The sequence below is a fragment of the Pelophylax lessonae genome (genome assembly GCF_965119305.1).
Source record: "Pelophylax lessonae genome assembly, chromosome: 5".
In the NCBI taxonomy this organism is placed as follows: Eukaryota; Metazoa; Chordata; class Amphibia; order Anura; family Ranidae; genus Pelophylax; species Pelophylax lessonae.
Genome location: NC_138772.1, coordinates 139,723,613 through 139,744,871, shown reverse-complemented (window position 1 = coordinate 139,744,871; position 21,259 = coordinate 139,723,613). Strand labels below are relative to the sequence as shown.

The 21,259-nt window shown below is 43.9% G+C and overlaps 1 protein-coding gene across 1 annotated transcript in view; it reads left to right on the top strand.

The window, feature by feature from the left end:
- The window catches only part of CPVL (carboxypeptidase vitellogenic like), a 196,200-nt gene that overhangs the window by 34,075 nt on the left and 140,866 nt on the right, over nucleotides 1–21,259 (top strand). The window contains exons 7-9 of the mRNA XM_082259784.1: nucleotides 706–828; nucleotides 1,111–1,242; nucleotides 11,119–11,217. Of these exons, the coding sequence (XP_082115910.1) occupies nucleotides 706–828; nucleotides 1,111–1,242; nucleotides 11,119–11,217 (354 nt within the window). The remainder of the gene's footprint in view (nucleotides 1–705; nucleotides 829–1,110; nucleotides 1,243–11,118; nucleotides 11,218–21,259) is intronic.

The following is a 21,259-nucleotide window of genomic DNA, read 5'->3' as shown; positions in this document are numbered from 1 at the left end:
TTTCGTATGAAAGTAACCTCTTCACTTTCAATATCAGACTACCATGCAAGAAAAAACTAAAGAAAATTCGTCCGATAATCTGATCGTGTGTATGAGGCTTTAGATTCTATGCCAATAGAGTTAACCTTTATTCATTTTGCAACTTTTTTTTTTTTAACTGTGATGTTATTTTTTTATTTTTTACCAATGTGCATACCTTTTTAAGTACTTCGATGTGGTACTTGCATTTTTCTTCTCAGGCTTTTTTTTTTTTTTTTTTCCCCCTCATCCAAGGATCCTGCCAGAAACCCATTTCCAGTTCTAGGGAGACCACGCTCACAGTACTAGATCTAGTGGTGTCTTGCTAGAACAGGACTATAGAACACCTCTCCCTCTGCTCTTCTCTGTATCGGGGAGGTGACCTATAGTTCACAGAAAAAACTGCAAACAATGGTACCCCACACAGGCAAAGGGCACAGTTATCAGCTCAGAAAAATTTCTGGCAGGATCAACGGGTATATTTTGCACTTATTAAACATGACAACAAAATTCTTTCAATGGTATATTTAACAGAGCAAATAGGAGAAGCCCCTTGTTGGGGTCTATGTACATTTGTCTTTATTAGGCCAGCTTTCTTTGTCATCTAACTAGAAGCAGATATATAAATACCCTTTCATGCTTCTAAATATAGTGTGTAACCAAGAATGCTGTTTGTTTTTCCTGCAGTCCTATGCTGGGAAATATGTTCCTGCAATCGGCTATTACATCCACACTCACAATCCAACCGCTAAGGTTAAAATCAACTTCAAGGGGATTGCCATCGGAGACGGACTCTGTGATCCTGAAGGGGTAGGGCATTTTAATTTAATTTTCCTTTTCGTTTGATCTACAAATGGAGGTGGAATTCCTTTCTCCCCTTGCACAATGTTTTGATAAAGCATGCACGTTCCCATAAGACTTTGTGTTATTAACAAATGCTTCAGATCGTAAGTATGTTTCTGTATCAAGTTCAGGCTAGAAAGGATTTACCATTGCTGATTGCCTTAACTGATTAGGATTAAACACAAACCACACTTAAATCGGGCCAGGGAAATAGGTTATGCTAATTATTATTGTGTGTATGTCCCGCAGATGTTGGGTGGTTATGCCGACTTCCTGTTCCAAACTGGCATGGTGGATGAAAACCAGAAGGATTATGTCCAGAGGCAAACCGATCTGGCAATAAGCTACATCAAACAGCAGAAGTGGATTGACGCTTTTGACGTATGTCTTCTATTCTGTGAACTACAGATAGTCCTATTCATTAACTACAGGCAGTCCTATTCATTAGGGCAATGTAAAAAAAAAAAAAGTGTGTTTGACAACAAACTGAAGTATAATCTGCATGTATTTTACTTTAACTGCCCCTAGCATGTGCGTGTTTTGGGTTTTTTTTTTTTTTTTAGCCAATTCACACCATTGAAACGCAGTCCAAAATGCGTTCCTGATGCTTTTCTTGATGTGCGTTTTTGATGTGGCCCATTGCATTTTTTCCCCGTTTATTTTTCTTAACCTTAAATAAGGATGTATTCCTGTGCGCTTTACCGCGTTCCAGTGCAAAAAAATGCAGCATGTTCTACTTTTTTATTTTTATTCTGTAACTGGGAAAGCACTGGAACTGAGTACACTGAACTACGTGATTGAAAACCACATAACCTACTATCCATGCGTTTTTTATGCAGACAACACACTGGACTGCTTGTGGTGTGAAACTGGCCCTTTAAGTAGATTTGTTTTTCATGATCACGTGTACAAAGGTACCTTTTTATCAACATGTTAATGAGATCTTTTTGTTTTCGTGACTTATTTTAGAAAAAATATGTAGAACCTCGTTCTGCCAAAGGCAGACTTTACTAAAATAAGCATGAGACCAAAACACTTTTAGCATAAAAGTATCAATTTTATTTTACACATGTAATAAAATGTTTAGCATAACATCCAAACAAATAGAACAAAGACACAATAAAATCAATAGGGAAACGTATGAATGTAGGATGAGGCCCTAGTACAGCACCTCCCTAGCTCACACATCTAGGATATAGTTTCCAGAGGGGGGTGTATCATGTACTGGGTCGCCTCCACTGGTCGATGCGTTTCGCTATAAAGCGTAGCTTCCTCAACCACTTTGGGAGGAAATCCTATTCTGGTAAATATTATACACATGGGTACAAATCCATCAATTCTTTGATAGCCAAACATGTATTACATATCGGTATCAATAAGTTACTCAACCCCAGGAATAGAACAACTTACAGCAACATCAGCTGGATCCATAGCCGGTCATAATATGCATGTCTTTGGAATGCACGTGATGCCGTGACGTTGTAACTCGGAAAGTTCCGGGTAGACGCGCAGTGCTGTGGGGGACATAAAGGATCCCCTGAACCAGCTCCATCTGTCTGGGAAGGCAGGAATACCTAGATGAGATGCCCTGGGACCTGGATCTAAAAGGAACTATGATGCACAGATAAATGATAGAGCTGATACAGTGTTTTTCCTATTTCCAGCTTGGGGGGACCCCTCTTTGGGACTTCGGCCAGCAGGCTTTATCAAGGCAGGATGCATATGTTTCCCTGACCTATGTACAGGGCACTTCTTTGCTTTGCACCTTCCGCCTAAAGGATCAAGAGTGAAGGTAGATACACTCTGAAGCCTGAAGGGCAGACCTCCTTTTGAGACAGGTAGGAACCCAATTTAAGAATAGAGAATATAAGGAGATTCATATACGGTGGCTATAGGTTCCTCTGAAATATTGCTTTACAAATTATTTATTTTGTCCCTTTCACAATGATTTAAGGTGGTTTTGGAATCTTGTGCTTGCCTATGTGCAATGGTGCATCCATAAAAGGGGTACTTTATGGTCCCTGTGTCTGCCCAAAAGACATGCATATTATGACCGGCTATGGCTCCAGCTGATGTTGCTATAAAGTTCTATTCCTGGGGTTGATTAACTTATTGATACTGATATCTAATCAGTTTGGCTATCAAAGACTTGATGGATTTGTACCCATGTGTAACACATATTTATTATATTTAATAGAATATGATTTCCCCCCCCCAAAGTGATTTTGAGGAAGCTACGCTTTATAGCGAATTGCGGCGACCCAGTACATGATACAACACCCCCCCCCCCCCCCCCACATCTAGGAAACTACATCCTAGATGTGTGAACTAGGGAGGTGCTGTACTAGGGCCTCATCCTACATTCATATGTTTCCCTATAGATTTTATTGCGTCTTTGTATTGTTTGGCTGTTATGCTAAACATCCTTTTTTATTACATGTCTAAAATTAAATTTTTGATACTTTTATGCTGAAAGGGCTCTTTCACACGGGCGATCCGATCAGAACCGCCTGTCAGTTTTTTTTAGGCGGATCTGATCGGATCCTCCATGCAGCTCTATGGGGCAGCGGGTGTCAGCGGAGACACCTCCGCTGACACCCGCTGCCATCCGCATCCGATCCTGTCCGTGAAATCTGGACAGATGGAAACCCTATTTTTCCATCCGTTCAGTAATCGGATCTGATCTGATGAGAGCGGACAGGCGGTCCGCTCTCATCCGATCCCCCATAGAGGGCAGCGGGGGCTGAGACACCTCCCTCTCCGCTCTGCAAGCGGAGACAGAGCTGTCATCCGCCGGCTCAGCGGGGATCGCTGATCGATCCCCGCTGAGCAACACGGATCCGCCTATGGAGGCGGACCGTGTGAAAGAGCCCAAAGTGTGTTGGTCTCATGCTAATGCCAGTAAAGTCGGCCTTTGGCAGAATGAGGTTCTACATATTTTTTCTTCAATACTATTTGGGCTGTGGCATAGATGGAGGTCTCTCTTATTACTTATTTTAGACAGAGCAATGAAAGTGGCCAGCAATGGACAGCAAGGCTGAGGAGGAAAGAAATGGATAATGCTGGATGTCCTTCAGCCAGAAAAGAGTCGCACTTGATCTAACTTGCTGCAGTTTCCAGTGCACACTGTGAGAAGCTCGCAGTATGCAGTGAAGTCACCATAAGCGATTTCAGTACAGCTGTGTAAAACTGAGGGCAAGGCTGGAGTTCAGCTTTCAGGAAGTTGAAATCTAATTGTATGTTCTAGGTCACTGCACTTTATCGGTGCTGCCCCTTACACTGGCTTACTGAATAGGCCTGATGCCGGGATAGTAAAATCTACATTCTCATAAATCCATGCGTTCTTTTCCTGTGTATATAATCCCATGTTCTCCTGTGTATATAATCCCATGTTCTAAATTCTTTTTATGCTTTTTTTGGCATTTGATCACTATGTGTTTGTTTTTACCAAAATGTTTACATAGCTCACTCTTTCCTAAACTGTTTTCTTGTTAGTGAGTAAATAGTGTTTTTTCTTTTTACATCTGTCTGGGCTAGAGAGAAACAGTTGCTGTTTATCTTATGTGATGTAATTTGGCCTGAGGTTTGGGACCACTAGGGGGAGACAGCTGCAGGGTGGGATATGGTAAAACAGAGGATTGGACTCTGTAAGGGTATGTGCACACTACACAGGTCTCTTGAAGTTCACTTTTTTTTTATAATGAACCTGGCGCCTGTTTAATGCCCCATACACACGTGCAGATTATCTGCAGTCTTACCAAAACCATATAATATGAGGTCAAACCTAAACACTTTCAATTTGTATGCAATCCGGCAGGCCCTTGCACTACATAGAAAAGGTAAGTCTGCAGACAAAAGTCTGCAGATAATCTGCACGTGTGTACGGGGCATTAGGCTTGGTTCAATAAAATAATTGGGTAAAATATTGGGGAAAAAATGCACTACATGCTTTTCTGCAGCCTATTCATTGAAGTCTTTGGAAGCAAAAAGCAGTTTTTGCCAGTAAAGCCTCATTTTCAAAGGTTAACTCTACGGTTTAGACCATGTTACGGGTTACACCTATATTAAAGGGTAAGTTCACTTTTTTTTTTTTTTTTTTTTCTAAATTCCAGCTCCCCTATGTATTATTATAGCATTAACCACTTCTGGACCGGAAGGTTTTATTCCCTTCGTGACCAGGCCATCTTTTGCAATACGGCACTGCTTTACTTTAACTGCTTGCGGACCAGTCGCCATAGTTTTATTGCGGCAGGTCGGCTCTGTCCCGTGAAATAACGTACCTGTACGTCGCTTCGTGGGACCGTTAGCGGGGGTGCGCGCACACTCATTCGCCTCAGGGGAAGCTAATCAGGGGGTCCAGGGGCCGCAATTACTGCCAGGCACCTGCGATCGCTCCCGATGGAGACAGAACAGCGGTCTGCCGTTCTAAACACAGCTGTTCTGTCAGTTATGAACACAGGGATCCTGTGTTCCTCTTATTTAGAAACACAGGTCACTGTGATCATGCAGCAAGCCCATCCCCTAGGGTCACATTTAACCCTTTGCTTGCCCCTGGTGTTAACCCCTTCCCTGCCACTGTCATTATTACAGTAACAGTGCATATTTTTTAGCACTGATTACTGTAGTAATGGCACTAGTCCCCCCCCCCCTCCCCCCCACAAAAAAAAATGTCAGGTGGCCGATCAGTCTGCTGTAATGTCGCAGTCCTGCTAAAAAAAAAATGGCAAATCACTGTCATTACTAGTAAAAAAAAAAATAAAATATTGTAGACACGATGACTTTTGCGCAAATTAATCAATATACGTTTATTGGGGTTTTTTTTTTTACCAGAAATATGTAGCAGAATACAAATTGGCCTAAAATTATGAGAGTCTGTTTTTTTTTTGCTAATGTTTTATATAGCTGAAAGTAAAAAAAAATAATAATTTTATTTTTTTATTTTTTTGTTCATAGCGCAAAATAAAATAAAAAATTGCACAAGTGATCAAATACCCCCAAAAGAAAGCTCTATTTGTGGGGGAAAAAGGACATCAATTTTGTTAGGTACAGCGTCGCATGACCGCGCAATTGTCAAAGTAAAGTAATTTCTGAAGGGACAAGCTCCAAAATGTCTCATTTTCGCTTAACCACTTCTGGTCCGGAAGCATTTTTCCCCTTAATGACAAGGCCATATTTTGCGATTCGGCACTGTTACTTTAATGGACAATTGCGCGGTCGTGCGATGCTTTACCTAAATAAAATTGTCCCTTTTTCCCCCCACAAATAGAGCTTTCTTTTAGGGGTATTTGATCACCTGTGCGTTTTTTTTTGCGCTATAAACTAAACCAAAAAAGAGCGACAATTCTGACAAAAATATATTTTTCACATTCTGCTATATAACATTCCCCAAAAAAAAATGTAAAAAAATCAAAATTTCTTTTACATTTTAGGCCAATTTGTTTTCGGCTACATATTTTTGGTAAAAAAAATCGCAATAAGTGTATTTTTGCACAAGTTATCGTGTCTACTAACTACGGGAAAGATTTGTCATTTTTATTTATTTATTTATTTATTTATTTTTTTACTAGTAATGGCGGGGATCTGCGATTTTATTTTTTTGTGGGACTGCGACATTGCGGCAGACAGATCGGACCCCTGACTGACATTTTTGACACTTTTGGGGGGACCAGTGACAGTAAGTGCTAAAAATATGCACTGTTACTGTAATAATGACACTGTCAGGGAAGGGGTTGACACAGTAAGTGATCAAGGGGTTAAACGTGTACTTAAAGGCATGTTTCTAACTGTATGGGAGCGTGGCTTGTGAAATGATCAGACCTGTGTTCCTATATAGCAGGATCACAGGAGCTCTGTGATCATTGCAGAGAGAACGGTCAGCTGTGTTTACAACCTACAACAGCTGCCCGTCCTTGTTCTCTCTCAGCGGAGCCGCCTGCCACAACAGCTGCCCGTCCTTCTCAGCGGAGCCGCCTGCCCCAACAGCTGCCCGTCCTTCTCAGCGGAGCCGCCTGCCCCAACAGCTGCCCATCCTTCTTCTCTCTCAGCGGAGCCGCCTGCCCCAACAGCTGACAAATGGGGGCGGTCGCTCGCCCCCTAGCTGCAGGTGCGCGACCGACTTATACCTACGTCTTTGCGCAGGAGGGTCGCCCTGCCGCAGTATAACGGAAGCCGTTAATGTGTCCCATTACCCATAAAAATCATAAATGGAAAGATGTGCATGATGAGAAACCATAAACAACAAAAAAAGCCTTTGTTCGAGAATTTTTGTACAAATTTTCTTTCATCGGTTTCGATGAGGAAAATCAGATGACCGTTTGCCCGATTTTTCTTGTAGTGTGTACCCCACTTTACGACGTGAAAACTGTTAAGACACAGGAAGGAGTTCACCAGCTGACCTGATTAGTACACACCATTGCCTTCCCCTTCCAGGAGATGGCGCCCACCCATGCTCCTTAGGTGCATGGTTTTCCAATGCAATCAGCGGTCACCGTTCTCAATAATAAACAGCTACAATTTATTTTTCTACCTTTAATTTTGCATAGATTGTTCATTTGGCAGAGTGTACAGGAGCTTTACAATCGGGTAACAGCCTATGTGGGTCAGAGCCGTAGTATTAAAAAAACAGTAGAAGTATGTCTTGAGTTTTTTGTAAAGCTCACGTGCGCACTGTACAATCTCCTTTAGATCTACTGTCAACAATGTAATGCAAGGGCCTGCCTCCTTGGATGCAGAGTGATTGGATAGATGGTGTGTCCTCTTATTGTATAGGTTTGGTAAATCTAAAGATTTTACAGCGATTGCATAATATATGGCCACCTTTTTATATACCCGAAATAACTAGTTGCCTGTTTGGTGCCATGAATTGGTAATAGCACCCTAAACGCAGAAGCAAACACACATTTTGCCATGAAAAAAAAGACTGACAAATGCAGCAAAACAGAGAAATGTGTGAAACTGCAACATGCTAAAATGTCACATGAGCTACTTTGCCACGTGTAGGACGTGTTGCAGGAAAAAAGAGCAAAAAAAACACACGCTCCTACTAAACTAGGTATTAATGGGGCCTAAAAGGGAAATTGGTGTGTTTTACAGAAGAAAAATGAGGCTTGAATAGTCATTACATGTAAAAGGCACCCTAAGTGCGGGTAGCAGGCATGTGTGTGTGCAGCAAATGCACCGAAAAGTGTGGTAAAAAAGCACTATGAGCAGGGTGACAAATTGCTGAGATACATCCACTTGACATTGCTCCCTTTTTTAATGTGTGTTTTAGTATTAGCTGATGCAGGTTTCACTTTAATGCCAATTGAAATGTGTCTTTCTGAAAACCTATTTTGCTTCTTATTTCAGACGCATGTTGTGCTGTATACCTACTAGACTTCATATTAATAGGGATGCACCGAAATGAAAATTCTGGTCCGAAACCGAAAATGCAGGATGCCCTTGGCTGAAAACCGAAACCGAAAATTACTTTTTCCCCAAAAATGTTTTAAAATGGATAGAATAGGGGCATACACCAAAAACAGGCAGTGACGTACACCTGTCGCTGCCACCCTGTCAGTATATGTACTGTGACGGGTTGGCAAGAGGTTAATTTAATTACCAATGGTATTTGTATTATGCAGCATGAGGGGGTTAATGTATTGCCACTGCTGGTCACTCATCTATTAGTGACTGACCAGTGGCAGTTAATTAACCCCTTTGTGCTGCATTAGTGCAACCAGTATCAGTGTTAATTAACACTGGTTGCACTGATACTGGTTGCACTAATGCAGCACAAAGGGGTTAATCAACTGCCACTGGTCGGTCACGAATGCATCAGTGACCAGCAATGACAATACATTAACCCCTCATGCTGCATAATACTAATACCAATGGTAAGCTCGCCTCAGCGTCCCCCCCCCCCCCCCCACTGCCTCAGCGTCCCTCCCCACCCCAACGATCCAATCTCCTTACTGTTACTCTGCTGAGTGCTCCTCCGGTGTCCTTCATTCAAAAGAAGCGCCTCTGGCCGGCGGCCCGCCTCCCGGTGTGGTCACTACTACGATGTGTGTATGAATGAAGTGACACACCGGGCGGAAGGGCAGGCGAGCGGCTGCTAATAGATAGAACTATGTGAGCCTTCACTTCCCTGTCAGCGGGACTGTGTGTGAATGAACTGACCTGACACCGGGCGGGGGGAGCGGCCGCTAATAACTATAACTATGTGAGCCTTCACTTCACTGTCAGCGGAGATACATGCCTGACAGGGAAGTGAAGCTCACATAGTTACAGCTATTAGCGGTCGCTCCTCCCGCCCGGTGTCAGTTCATTCACACACAGTCCCGCTGACAGGGAAGTGAAGTGAAGCTCACATAGTTATATCTATTAGCGGCTGCTCGCCTGCCCTCCCGCCCGGTATGACACTTCATTCATACACACATCGTAGTAGTAGGGACGTCATTGAGAGGCAGGCGGCTGGCCAGAGGCGGGACTTTTAAAACCTGCGCTGCGCCCTCCTCCTTCCTCACGGCGGCCATTAATTTCCGCATTGTTAACCCATTATCGGCCGAAATGGGATAGGCTCATTTTCAGCCGATAATTTCGGCGGCTGAAATTTCGGTGCATCCCTAAATATTATGATGGTTTGGTACTTGTCAGCTTTGTCTGTGTACCTTGAAGCTCAAACTTCTTTTTGGCGAAAAAACAAAACAAACAACGCACCACGCTCCGATCCAAAAAAGGTTCTGGAGCTTCTTTGGGACAATTGTTGCACATAGGGCAGCACATTCAAATGAATGGGCTGCTTATTCGTGTTGAGCAAAAACGCTTCAAAATGTGAAAAAAAAACAAAAAACCACATGCTGGAACATAAGTTCCTGCTACACGGAGATGCGAATGGGGCCTGACAGCTGTGTGTCTGTCTACACTGTCCCCCTCCTATGTATTTCCTTTAGATTCATCAGAACTATGGAACAGGAGGAACCACCAGAACTTTGGAATAGATGGAACCACCTGAACAATCCATTCAATGTGTGGTACCCCAGGCCAGTGATGATGAACCTTGGCTCCCCAGGTGTTTTGGAACTACATTTTCCATGATGCTCACCTACACTGCATGACCATCATGGGAAATGTAGTTCCAAAACATCTGGGAAGCCGGGGTTTACCATCACTGTCCTAGGCGATAGCAAGCATTTAAAATGATTCGAAAACCTTTTACATTTTTTTTAAAAATAACAAACCTGTTATTATACTTGAACCATGGCAGGGACAATCCGCATTTGGGTAAACGTCATTTGACATTATCCTTTATTGAAATTGCACTCAACCTGGCCTGCATGAACTTTCACAACGCAAGACTCCATTGCTAGAAAAAGCATGTTGAAGCTCTCAAAAGTTTTCTGCACAACATTTAGACAAGCCTGTGAAATATTTGGGGAATATAGCCTGATCAGATGAGACCAAAATTGAACTCCTTGGATGCCATAATACACACTGATTGGAGGTCAAATGGCACTGCATATCACCCCAAAACACCCCCATACCAACAGTGAAGTTTGTAGGTGGGAACATTATGTGGGGCTGTTTTTCAGCTTACCATATTGGCAAACTTTGTTGTTTGATGAATGGAAAAATGTACCAAGTCATTCTGCTGCCATCTACCAGGATGATGAAGATGAAATGAGGGTGGAAATGTCTGCAATACAATGATCCGAAACGCAAGGCAAAGGAAACTCCCAGTTGGTTTTTAAAGAAAGAAAATAAGCTGCTAGAATGGCCCAGCTATTTACCTGACTTGAATCCAATAGAAAATCTATGGAAAGAACTAAAGATCAGTTTATAGAAGAGGCTCATGGAACCTTCAAGATGTAAAGACTGTGGAAGAATGGGCCAAAATCACACCTGAGCAATGATTGTGACTAGTTTCTCCATACAGAAAGGAGTCAGCTGTCATTTCCAACAATGGATTTTATATGAAGTGTCAAATTTCAGTTAGCATGTTCAAAATATTCTTTAAAATCTGCATATTTTTTCAAAATATGCATAAATTTGATATCGGATATTGCCAATATGTTTTCCTTCAATATTGAGAATATATGCAGACGACTTCTTCCTTTTTTTTTTTTTTTTTTTTGACGGGGTGTAAGCTTTTTATCCTTAACTAATAAATAAAAGGTTTTAGCTGGAGTTCAACCTTATATGTGGAAGTAATCTGAATCCCTTGTATAAAGATTTATAGTATATAATTTTATGCATGGTGTATTTTTTTTCTTTTAGGTTTTTGATTCGTTGCTGAATGGTGACAGGACCGCTTACCCTTCATTCTACCAAAATGTGACTGGTTGTAGCAATTACTTCAATTTTCTCCAATGCCAGGTAAAAGGTTTTTAGTTTGTTCGATAATAGATACACATGACATAAAGTGATTCTAAAGGCTGAAGATTTTTTTACCTTCATGCATTCTATGTGTGAAAGTATAAAAAACTTCTGTGTGCAGCCCCCCAGGCCCCCTAATACTTGCCTGAGCTTGATTGCGATCCAGTGTTGTGCAAGAGAGCAGCTGCTCTCTCGCTCCTCATTGGCTCAGAGGCAGCATTGGGAGCCATTGGCAAATAATGCAAAGAGATGATCCACACACCAGTTGTTGCTCTTAATAAAAATTAAGATTTTTTTTTTTTTTTTTTTTTTAAAACCACGGTGTACAAACGCAGATAAGATAATTTGCTGCGTTTTCAGCCTATGAGGTTATGACTAAGCGCCCATTCAGACTGGCGCGACACGACTTGCTGGGGCGACCTTGGCGCGACTTGCAGGGACTTCATATAATTGAAGTCAATGCAAGTCGCCTCCAGGTCGCCCCAAAGTAGTACTTTTTCTAATTCGGAGCGACTTGTGTCGCTCCTATTAGAACGGCTCCTGTACTACTCAATGGCGAGCGACCGACCGCGACTTGTCAGGCCACTAAGTCGCCTGACAAGTCGCGCTAGTGTGAATGGACCGATCGGCCTCATATGCTAAAACGCGTCAGCTGATCTTATCTGTGTTTTGTACACTTGTTTTTGAATAAAAACCTAAGCTTTGTTTAAGAGCAACAACTGGTGTGAGGATCATATATCTGCAAGTATGACTTTTTTTTTTTTTTTTTAATTACTTTAGTCTTCAAAACTCTGTATCCTATATGTATCTTAAGACATTTCTAGATTTATCTGCTGTAATCTTTTTGGAAATTCTTTGGTCTATAGGCCTTTAAAGTAGATTGGTTCTTGGACATTTTGCCCAAGTTTTATTTAGCTTAAGACTACTGCAGTAACAGCAGCCAATCAGAATTCAGCTGAATTAATCATATAAAAGTGAAACTTTGTTGCTTTTTTGCTACCTTTGAGTAGAAATCTGTTAAAACCCATATCAATTAAAGAGGAATTTTACAGTTGTCATTGAAACAGAACATATTCATATTTCTGAAGTGGGAAACCTGTTGCAACAACACTCAGAAGTGGGATTTCTTCTCTTTTCCTGTTTTTGTCTCTGGAACAGGAACTGATCAGAAATCTGCCCAATAGGGAAACCGCAATATTTTTCTGATTGTTTTTTTTTTTTTTTTTTTTTTTCCCTAAACCTTCCTCACTTCAGCTAACCAAAGTTTGGCTACAGTTCCACTTTAAAAGTGAAAGTGATTAAACACTTTTTATCGAATAACACAATGTTGCATGCCTTAAAAGTTTTACCAAAGTATTAAAGACCATGTATAGCCCTTTGTCATGTGATTAAATCTACTTCCTTCTGTTGCAAACATTGTCATATTTCAATGGATGAAATGGACACCGCTTTCAAGATTCTGGCTGAGCTGTGAGCAAGTGGATTGCTTTAATCTTTATGTTTTAAGGCTATAAACCTAATGACCCTGGCATGTTTTAATGGGCTCTGTAATTAAAAAGGGTCTTTATTTTCTCTACTTCTTAAAGACTTTGCTGGGGGAATTGCATTAATGTTGTGTATGTGGCTTTATGTGCCTTTGTGTGCTGGTGTAAACAATTACTATTGGAGTGTACAGTTCTTCTAACCCTAAATTGTCCCCCCCCCCCCCCCCAAGAATCCAAATCTGCCTAGAAGTATAGTTTCACACAGGAAAAAGGGCTGCCAATACATTTTGTGCTCTTCAGATGGTGTAAAAAAGCATTTTCATTTGCAGCATCCTGTAACATTGTGTGAATAAAATTTGTAAGGCGCCGTGTAAATTATGTAAACAATATAAAAAATCAATATTCCCTGGATCAACTTTACCTATAAATGCTAGTATCCAGTTATAATAATAATAATAATAATAGTATTATTATGCTCATTAAGGCAAGAGTCCAGACCCTTTTAACCGGTTGCCGACCGCCGCACGACTATATACTGCGGCGGTCAGCCCCGGCCAGACAGTGTAACGTACCGGTGCGTCACTTGCCTGTCCCTTCCTTGTGAGCCAATAGCGGGCGAGCGCGCGCCCGCCGCGGCTCGTTCACAGGGAAGTTAGTGCGTCGATCGTCGGTACAGAAGGAGAAGGAGAAAGTCAGGCGGCTGATGTAAACAAGCCGCCTGTCATTCTCCCTTGTGTAGAAACAGCGTTCAGACGGTTCTACTATGTAGGACCGTTGATCACTGTTCCTACACTAGTAGCCACAGCCAATCACAGTAGAAAGCAAGCCCCTAGGGACACACTTAACCCCTCCCTCCCCAATAAAGTTAACTCCTTCTCTGCCAGTGTCATTTTGCAGTAACAGTGCATATGTATAGCACTGATTACTGCAGTAATGTCACTGGTAACCCCAAAAGTGTCAATGTCAGTCAAGGGTCTGATCTGTCTGCCGCAATGTCGCAGTACCGCAAAAAAAATCGCAGATCGCAGCCATTACGCGTTAAAAAAAAAAAACACCAAAAATGACAAATCTTTCCCTTAGTTAGTAAACGCAATAACTTTTGCGCAAACCAATCAAAATACGCTTTTTGCAATTTTTTTTTTTTTTTTTTTTTTTTTTTTTTTTTACCAAACATATGTAGCAGCAAACAAATTGGCCAAAAATGTTAAAAAAAAATTGATTTTTACATTTTTTTTTTTTTGGGGGGGAATTTCATATAAAAAAATATGAAAAATATTATTTTTGCAAAATTTACGCTCTTTTTTTGTTTATAGCGCAAAAAGTAAAAATCGCACAGGTGATCAAATACCACCAAAAGAAAGCTCTGTTTGTGGGAATAAAAGGACGTCAAATTCGTTTAGGTACAGCGTTGCACGACCGCACAATTGTCCGTTAAAATCTCGCAGTATAAAAATCGCAAAAAAAACCCTGGTCGGAATGGGGGTAAAATCTTCCGGGGCTTAAGTGGTTAAAGCAATCTAATGAGCTCTTGAGAGTCTATTCCACATTGTCATAGTTTTTACTGTGAAGAAACCTTTCCGTATTTGGAGATTAAATCTCTTCCTCTAGATTTAAAGAGTGCCCCTTGTCAGTGATGACCTTTTTTAAAGTGAATAACTCAACATCTATTCTAGTGATTCACTATATGGACACCTTATGCATTTATTCATGTTGATCATATCCCCCTTAATCTCCTCTTCTCAAGAGAATAAATTCAGTTCCTCTAATCTTTCCCCATAGCTGAGCTTCTCCTTGCCTCCTATCTGTTTGGTTGCCCTTCTTTGCACTTTCTTCAGTTCCCCGATATCCTTTTTATGAACTGGTACCCAAAAATGAACTGATTATTCCAGATGAGGTCTTGCTAATTTGTACAGGGGAAAAATGAGATCTCTCTCTGCTGTCCATACCCAGGGCTGGCCCAAGACATTGTGCTGCCTGGGTCTGAGAATGAAATGCTGCCCCCCCAAAAAAAAAAATCACTCCCTCCAAGAGGCCCCCACATTCTATAGGACTATGAAAGCAGTCAGAGGAGTGCGAGTGTGCGGAGTGACAGCAGGAGCAGGACAGAGCAGTAGACACTGGGCAGATGAGCACACCAGGCTTTCTACTGTCTATAGTGCCACAGTGCCCTGCAGAGCTGCGGGCATAGTACAGGAGAATGCAGGGCTGCGGGATTTGTCCCCCCCCCCCCCCGCTGTCACGCGAGAACGCGCCTTGGTGGAAAATGTGATAGTTTCTGTGCGAAAAACTCTTAAAATGGCTGATGAACCCACAGCGTCAGGTGCGCAGGTATCTTTTGGCTCCCGCAAATATCGCAAATCGGTTAAGTATTCCCTTGCCCTGACTTGTTTCACTCTATTGTGGATGAACAATGGTGACGTATTAAGCACATGCTGGTGGTGCCTAAGCGTTTTGCTCGCTGTTATCCCTTTGTGGAGGCGGTGGATACCAGATGGGCTGTACCACTTAAGGTGAATTCCCTGGTGGCCAGGTTGAATAAAGCTACCCTGGTGCCGTTGGAAGAGTCGCCTACCTTTTCGGATCCCGTGGATAGATCGGTGGAATCCTTATCCCACCATGTACATGTGGTAATGGGTCACATGTTAAAAGCTAACTTTGTGAACGTTCTCTTAGCACAGACTGCTACTGAATGTGTGAAGTTGCTGAAGAGTAACAGCTTCCCCCTGCGGTTCTGGAACTGTTAGAACAGTTGGTCCAAGCCCTGGTTTTCATGTGTGATACGTCCCTGGACCTGGCCTTATTGGTGGCCAGGATGTCAGCAGTGGGGGTTGCTATTAGATGCCTGATATGGCTGAAATGCTGGTCAGCTGACTAGCTTCTAAAAAAAAAAAACTTGTTGCTGATCTCCCTTTTTCCCAAGTCATCCTCCAGGACGGTCACATGAGAGATGGCTCCTCCTCCTACAGGAAACACAAGCACAATTAAGTTTAAAAGGCCGCCCCACAGGCTGCCCCACAGTTCTTGTGTTTCCTGTCCTGCTTACACATGCATGATTCCAAACATCCCCCGTTTGTTATTTTATTTCCCTATCCTGGGCAGGCGTCCCGGGATACCTCCTCTCTTTACCGGCCCAGGCCGATAAAGAGTATCAGGGGGGCCGGTACCTGCAATGGGGGCAAGAGAGGAGGACATCCTAAGGGAGAGGAGGGGACAGAATGACCGGAAGACACCCTCTTCCCCTGGTTCTTTGGGCAAATGGGCTGGAGACCGAAGCGGTAGTGTCCAGCATACTGCCCAAAGACAGCTTACCTTGCTCCGTGTGGGAATGAGGACAGCCGACCTAGAGGGGACCATGGCGGCCAGCCGGAGGCCGTGCTGAGCTGCTCGCCATCTCCCCTCAGAAGGGTCATCCCCACGCTGGGCTCCCGGTGGAGTTTCCAGCGTGTGTTGTCAGCCAGCGTCGCCGCTGGCGCGGCGGAAGTGACGCAGCTAATATGGCGCCGCTACCGGAAGTGGGGCGGCGGCCATATTGAATGTGGGCAAAAGCGCCGGAATCACGTCAGAGGGCTCTGGCGGGAAATTTAAACATAAATGGCGCCAGCTCACAGACGGATCGGCTTGGCTACGCTCACCTGCTGCAGGATTCCTTCCCTCCAGGCGGTCCTAATGGCGGAGGACCAGTCCCTATTGCCAGAGGCTGTGGCGTGTGGCCCCAGCCCAAAAAAAAAAGGGGAAATTTTTTTTTCCTTATTACTGATCCCGGGGGGAGAGGGAAAAAAGGGGGGGCTAGCCGGGGGTTGGAGGTACATGCACCCCTAGACGACGGATAACTAGCTATGTATCTGTCTCTTTCTTGCCGTTACAGCCCAAACACATAGAAGCTACGGACACTGCTGCTAAACCAAAGCAAAAGCACTGCCGTACTTGCGGGACAAAAATGCCAACGGACTCAGACAAGCTATTATGCCAAAAGTGCATCAGGAAAGTAATTACTGAAGAATCCAAACCAATAGGATTTCAAAAAAGAGGTCACGTCCACCCTGAAATCGCTACAATCCTCCATAGAAGGGATGAAAAAAGCGGACCAACCCTCCACGTCTGGATACCGCTTAAAAACAGCAAAGATCCAAAAAGTCGCCAGACTGATGGAGGAATCCTCGGAATCAGATTCCCAGGACGAGGAAGGAGAACTCCTGCCGGAGGACAGCTCAGACTCAGAAGAGCAAGATAGCGAAGTCCAGGAAAAGGTGACTAGACACTTATTTCCAACGGAAGAAACGGAAGAACTCCTGAAGGCAATATACGTAACCGAAGGCTTACAAGAAGAGGAAGAGCCAAGAACGGTGAGAGACCGACTCTATAGGAGCCTACAGGTCCCGAAAACACTCACCTTCCCAGTCCACCAATCCCTGAAAGGGATTATAAAAGAATAGGAATGCCCTGAAAACAAACTCTTCTTCCCAAAAGCGATGAAGAAGAGATTCCCGTTCGAGGAATCAGTAGGCATATGGTCCAAATGCCCGAAAATTGACGCGCCTCTAGCCAGGGTATCGAAAAAATCGGACCTATCGTTCGAAGACATGGGACACCTAAAAGATCCCATGGATAAGAAGATCGACGTGACACTTCGGAGGGCTTACGAGGCAGGGGCGGCATCTTTTCAGCCAAACATGGCTAACACATGTGTCGCTAGAAACATATCTTTTTGGCTGGAACAGCTTAGGGAACAGCTGGAAAAAGTCCGGGGCAGCGAGGAGGCACAAGACTCCCTCCTCTTGATAGAGAAAGGGGTGGCCTACATGGCTGACGCGGCGGCGGAGGGCGTACGAATTGCAGCCCGAACCTCCGGGCTAGTAAATTCAGCCCGAAGAGCCCTCTGGCTCAAAACATGGGAGGGAGACTATGCCTCCAGGAATAAGCTGTGCAGTATCCCCTTTGATGGGAAGCTACTTTTTGGCCAGGAACTAGACAAAGTTCTGGAAAGATCGGCGGACAAGTCCAAAGGTTTTCCCTCTAAGAAAAGGGAGAAACTGAAGAGATTTTTTCGCCGCCCAAGAGGCGACACACAAACCAAGGGGGGAAAGCCTAATACCCAGAGGAAGTGGGTATACAACAAAAACAAGGGCAGGTCAAACAACTCCTTTCCGACCAACAGTAGCAATGTCAACAAGCCCCAGTGACGCCAGACGGCCGGTAGGGGGAAAACTAAGATTCTTCTTCCCCCAATGGGAAAGGTTCTGTACGAATCAGTTCATAGTACAGATCGTCAAACAAGGCTACAAAATAGAATTCGTGACAACCCCCCCTCACAAATTCCGAGTAACATCTCTACCGAGAACATCACCAGCGAGGGAAGCCTGGGAGGAATCCATCTCGAACCTATTACAAGAGGAGGTAATAAAGGAAATACCCCTATCACATCAAAGGGAAGGTTTCTTTTCCAGAATCTTCTTAAGGCTAAAACCATCAGGCAAACACCGCCTGATTCTAAATCTCAAGGACCTCAACCGCAAAGTAAGGTACCGGAGGTTCAAGATGGAATCCATCTTCTCAGTGAGAACTCTACTCCCAGAAGGCGCATTCCTATTGACTCTGGATCTTCAAGACGCCTACTTACATGTGCCAATCCATCCAGGGCATCAGAAGTTCCTGAGGTTTGCAACCAAATGGGAGTCACAAACGCGCCTATTCCAATTCCAGGCACTCCCATTCGGAATCTCATCAGCACCCAGGATATTTACCAAAATTATGGCGGAGGTAGTCTAGGATCTCAGGGTAAGAGGGGTCCAAATAATCCCCTACTTAGACGATTTCCTGATATACGGCAAATCGGAGTCAGAAGTGCTGGAAAACCTACAAATAACGGAGGATTTCCTCACCTCTCTGGGATGGGTGATCAACACCCAAAAATCCCACAACACCTTCACAGGAGATGCGGTTCCTGGGTTATCTGATAAAGTCTCGCAGAAAATCTTAGTCTCGCAGAAAATCTTACTACCGGAAGACAAGATTACGAAGCTCAGAGAGGCTACAAGACGCCTGATAGAAACGCACCAAATTTCAAGAAGGGACACCATGGTGGTTCTGGGCCTCATGTCAGCGGCCATCCCAGCAGTACAGTGGGCCCAGTTACACATGAGACCACTGCAGGGATACCTCCTGAGCCACTGGAACGGAAAGACCTCGGAGTTGGACGGCCTAATATCAATTCCTCCAACCGTAAAAAGATCGCTAACATGGTGGCTAAAGGAAGACTCCCTCTCTCAAGGGAGACTCTGGATGCCAACGGTTCAGGTCAGAATAACGACTGATGCAAGTCTTGTTGGTTGGGGAGCCCACATAGGTCATCAAGTGAGACAGGGAACGTGGTGCCAGTCTGGGGAGGAAGTATCCTCAAACATGAGGGAGCTAGCGGCGGTAAGAGAAGCACTGACGGGTTTCCAACAAGAAATAAAAGGGAAACATGTTCAAATCCAGTCGGACAATATTACGACAGTCTCTTACATAAACCACCAAGGTGGCACACGCTCAAAGCATCTGATGAGAATAGCACAGGACATTCTCTCAGAGGCGGAAGCAAATCTTTTATCCCTTTCGGCAGTGCACATAAAGGGGTCGGCAAATGTACTGGCAGATCTCCTAAGCCGCAGGCACCTGGACCCAGCGGAGTGGGAACTAAACCATCTGGTTTTCAACCAACTGGTCCAGAAATGGTGAACACCAGAGGTGGACCTTTTTCGCCACAGAGAACAGAAAAGTGAAGAAGTTCTACTCCTTACACAAAGAAAGGAATGCACTGGGAATAGACGCCCTAGCTTTCCCTTGGAGATTCGGTCTGGCGTATGCATTTCCCCCGATCCAGCTGATTCCAAGAATAGTCAGAAAAATCCACCTGGAAGGGACAAGGGTAATTTTAGTGGCACCATTTTGGCCGAAACGAGCATGGTTCACTCCACTCCAGAAGATGGCAGAAGAGGAACCATGGATGCTACCAGCCCAGGAGGATCTCCTGGCTCAAAAAGGCGCACATCACCCTTCCAGTCGGACATTACAATTAGCAGCATGGATCCTGAACGGTGCATACTATTGAATAAAGGGCTATCCAAAAGGGTCACTGAGGTACTACTGCAAAGCAGGAAACCAGTGACCAGGAAAATTTACAATAAAATCTGGAAAACATATAAACTAAAAATGGAGCAAAGCAACAGGAATCTAAAGGACATTAGTACTGTGCTTGATTTTTTTCTAGATGGAGCAGACAAAGGTCTAGCCGTAAGCACTCTCAAAGTGCAGGCGGCAGCTCTATCGATTTTTCTGGAAAAACCCATAGGAGAAGATCCTTTAGTGAAGAGATTCTTTAAATCCATCAAAAGATCCAGGCCAAGCAAAGATCTTAGTCTGGCCCCATGGGATCTAACATTAGTTCTACAGGCCCTCACCAAGGCTCCGTTTGAGCCTCTAGAAGAATGCAACCTAAAGAACATTACTCTAAAAGCGGCATTTTTAGTGGCAATCACATCTGCCAGGAGGGTGAGCGATTTACAGGCTCTTTCCATCAAGGAACCTTTCTTAAGGATTTTTCCGGATAAATTAATCCTCAAAACAGACCCTCTCATACTCCCGAAAGTCTCATCAGATTTTCATAGAACTCAGGAAGTGGTCCTCCCATCTTTTTGCCAAAATCCAACCTCCCCAGGGGAGGAAGTATTCGCTACTCTGGATGTCAAAAGGTGTATCCTACACTACAAAAGTCACCAGAGAAATCAGAAAATCCGCCAACTTATTCATCCTTTTCGGAGGCACTCAGAAAGGGCAAGCAGCCTCAAAATCATCCATAGCCAGGTGGATCAGAATGGCCATCGGTGCAGCTTATACAGCACAGGACCAGAGTTTACCAGCCGGCATCAAAGCACACTCTACCCGGGCAATATCTACATCTTGGGCAGAAAAGGCTGGGGCCTCAGCAAAGCAAATCTGCAAAGCAGCTACCTGGTCAAGTGATCTGACGTTTGTCAGACATTACAGGGTCGACCTGGTGTCCGCCCAGGATCTATCCTTCGGTCGCAAAGTGCTCCAGGCAGTGGTCCCACCCTAGGTATGCATCATTGGGGTCTCATGTGACCGTCCTGGAGGATGACTTGGGAAAGAATAAGATTTATTACCTGATAACTCCCTTTCCAGGAATCCTCCAGGACGGTGGACCCCCACCATATCAATAAATCGTATACTTAGAATTATAATTTGAGCTAGTCGCTTAAGCAGGCCAGTTCATCTTTAAACAACTGTGGGGCGTCCTTTTAAACTTAATTGTGCTTGTGTTTCCTGTAGGAGGAGGAGCCATCTCATGTGACTGTCCTGGAGGATTCCTGGAAAGGGAGTTATCAGGTAATAACTTATTCTTTTACGGGGGAGAAGCGATTTGGAGCCTCTGGACGAGTTGATCAAAGGTATCGCGTGGGGTACGAGCACTAATCTGACACAATCCTCTAAAGGCAAGGCGCCACGCTCTAGGCGGGGACCTTCCTTTACTGCTCATAAATGTATTTTTCGTGCTTCGG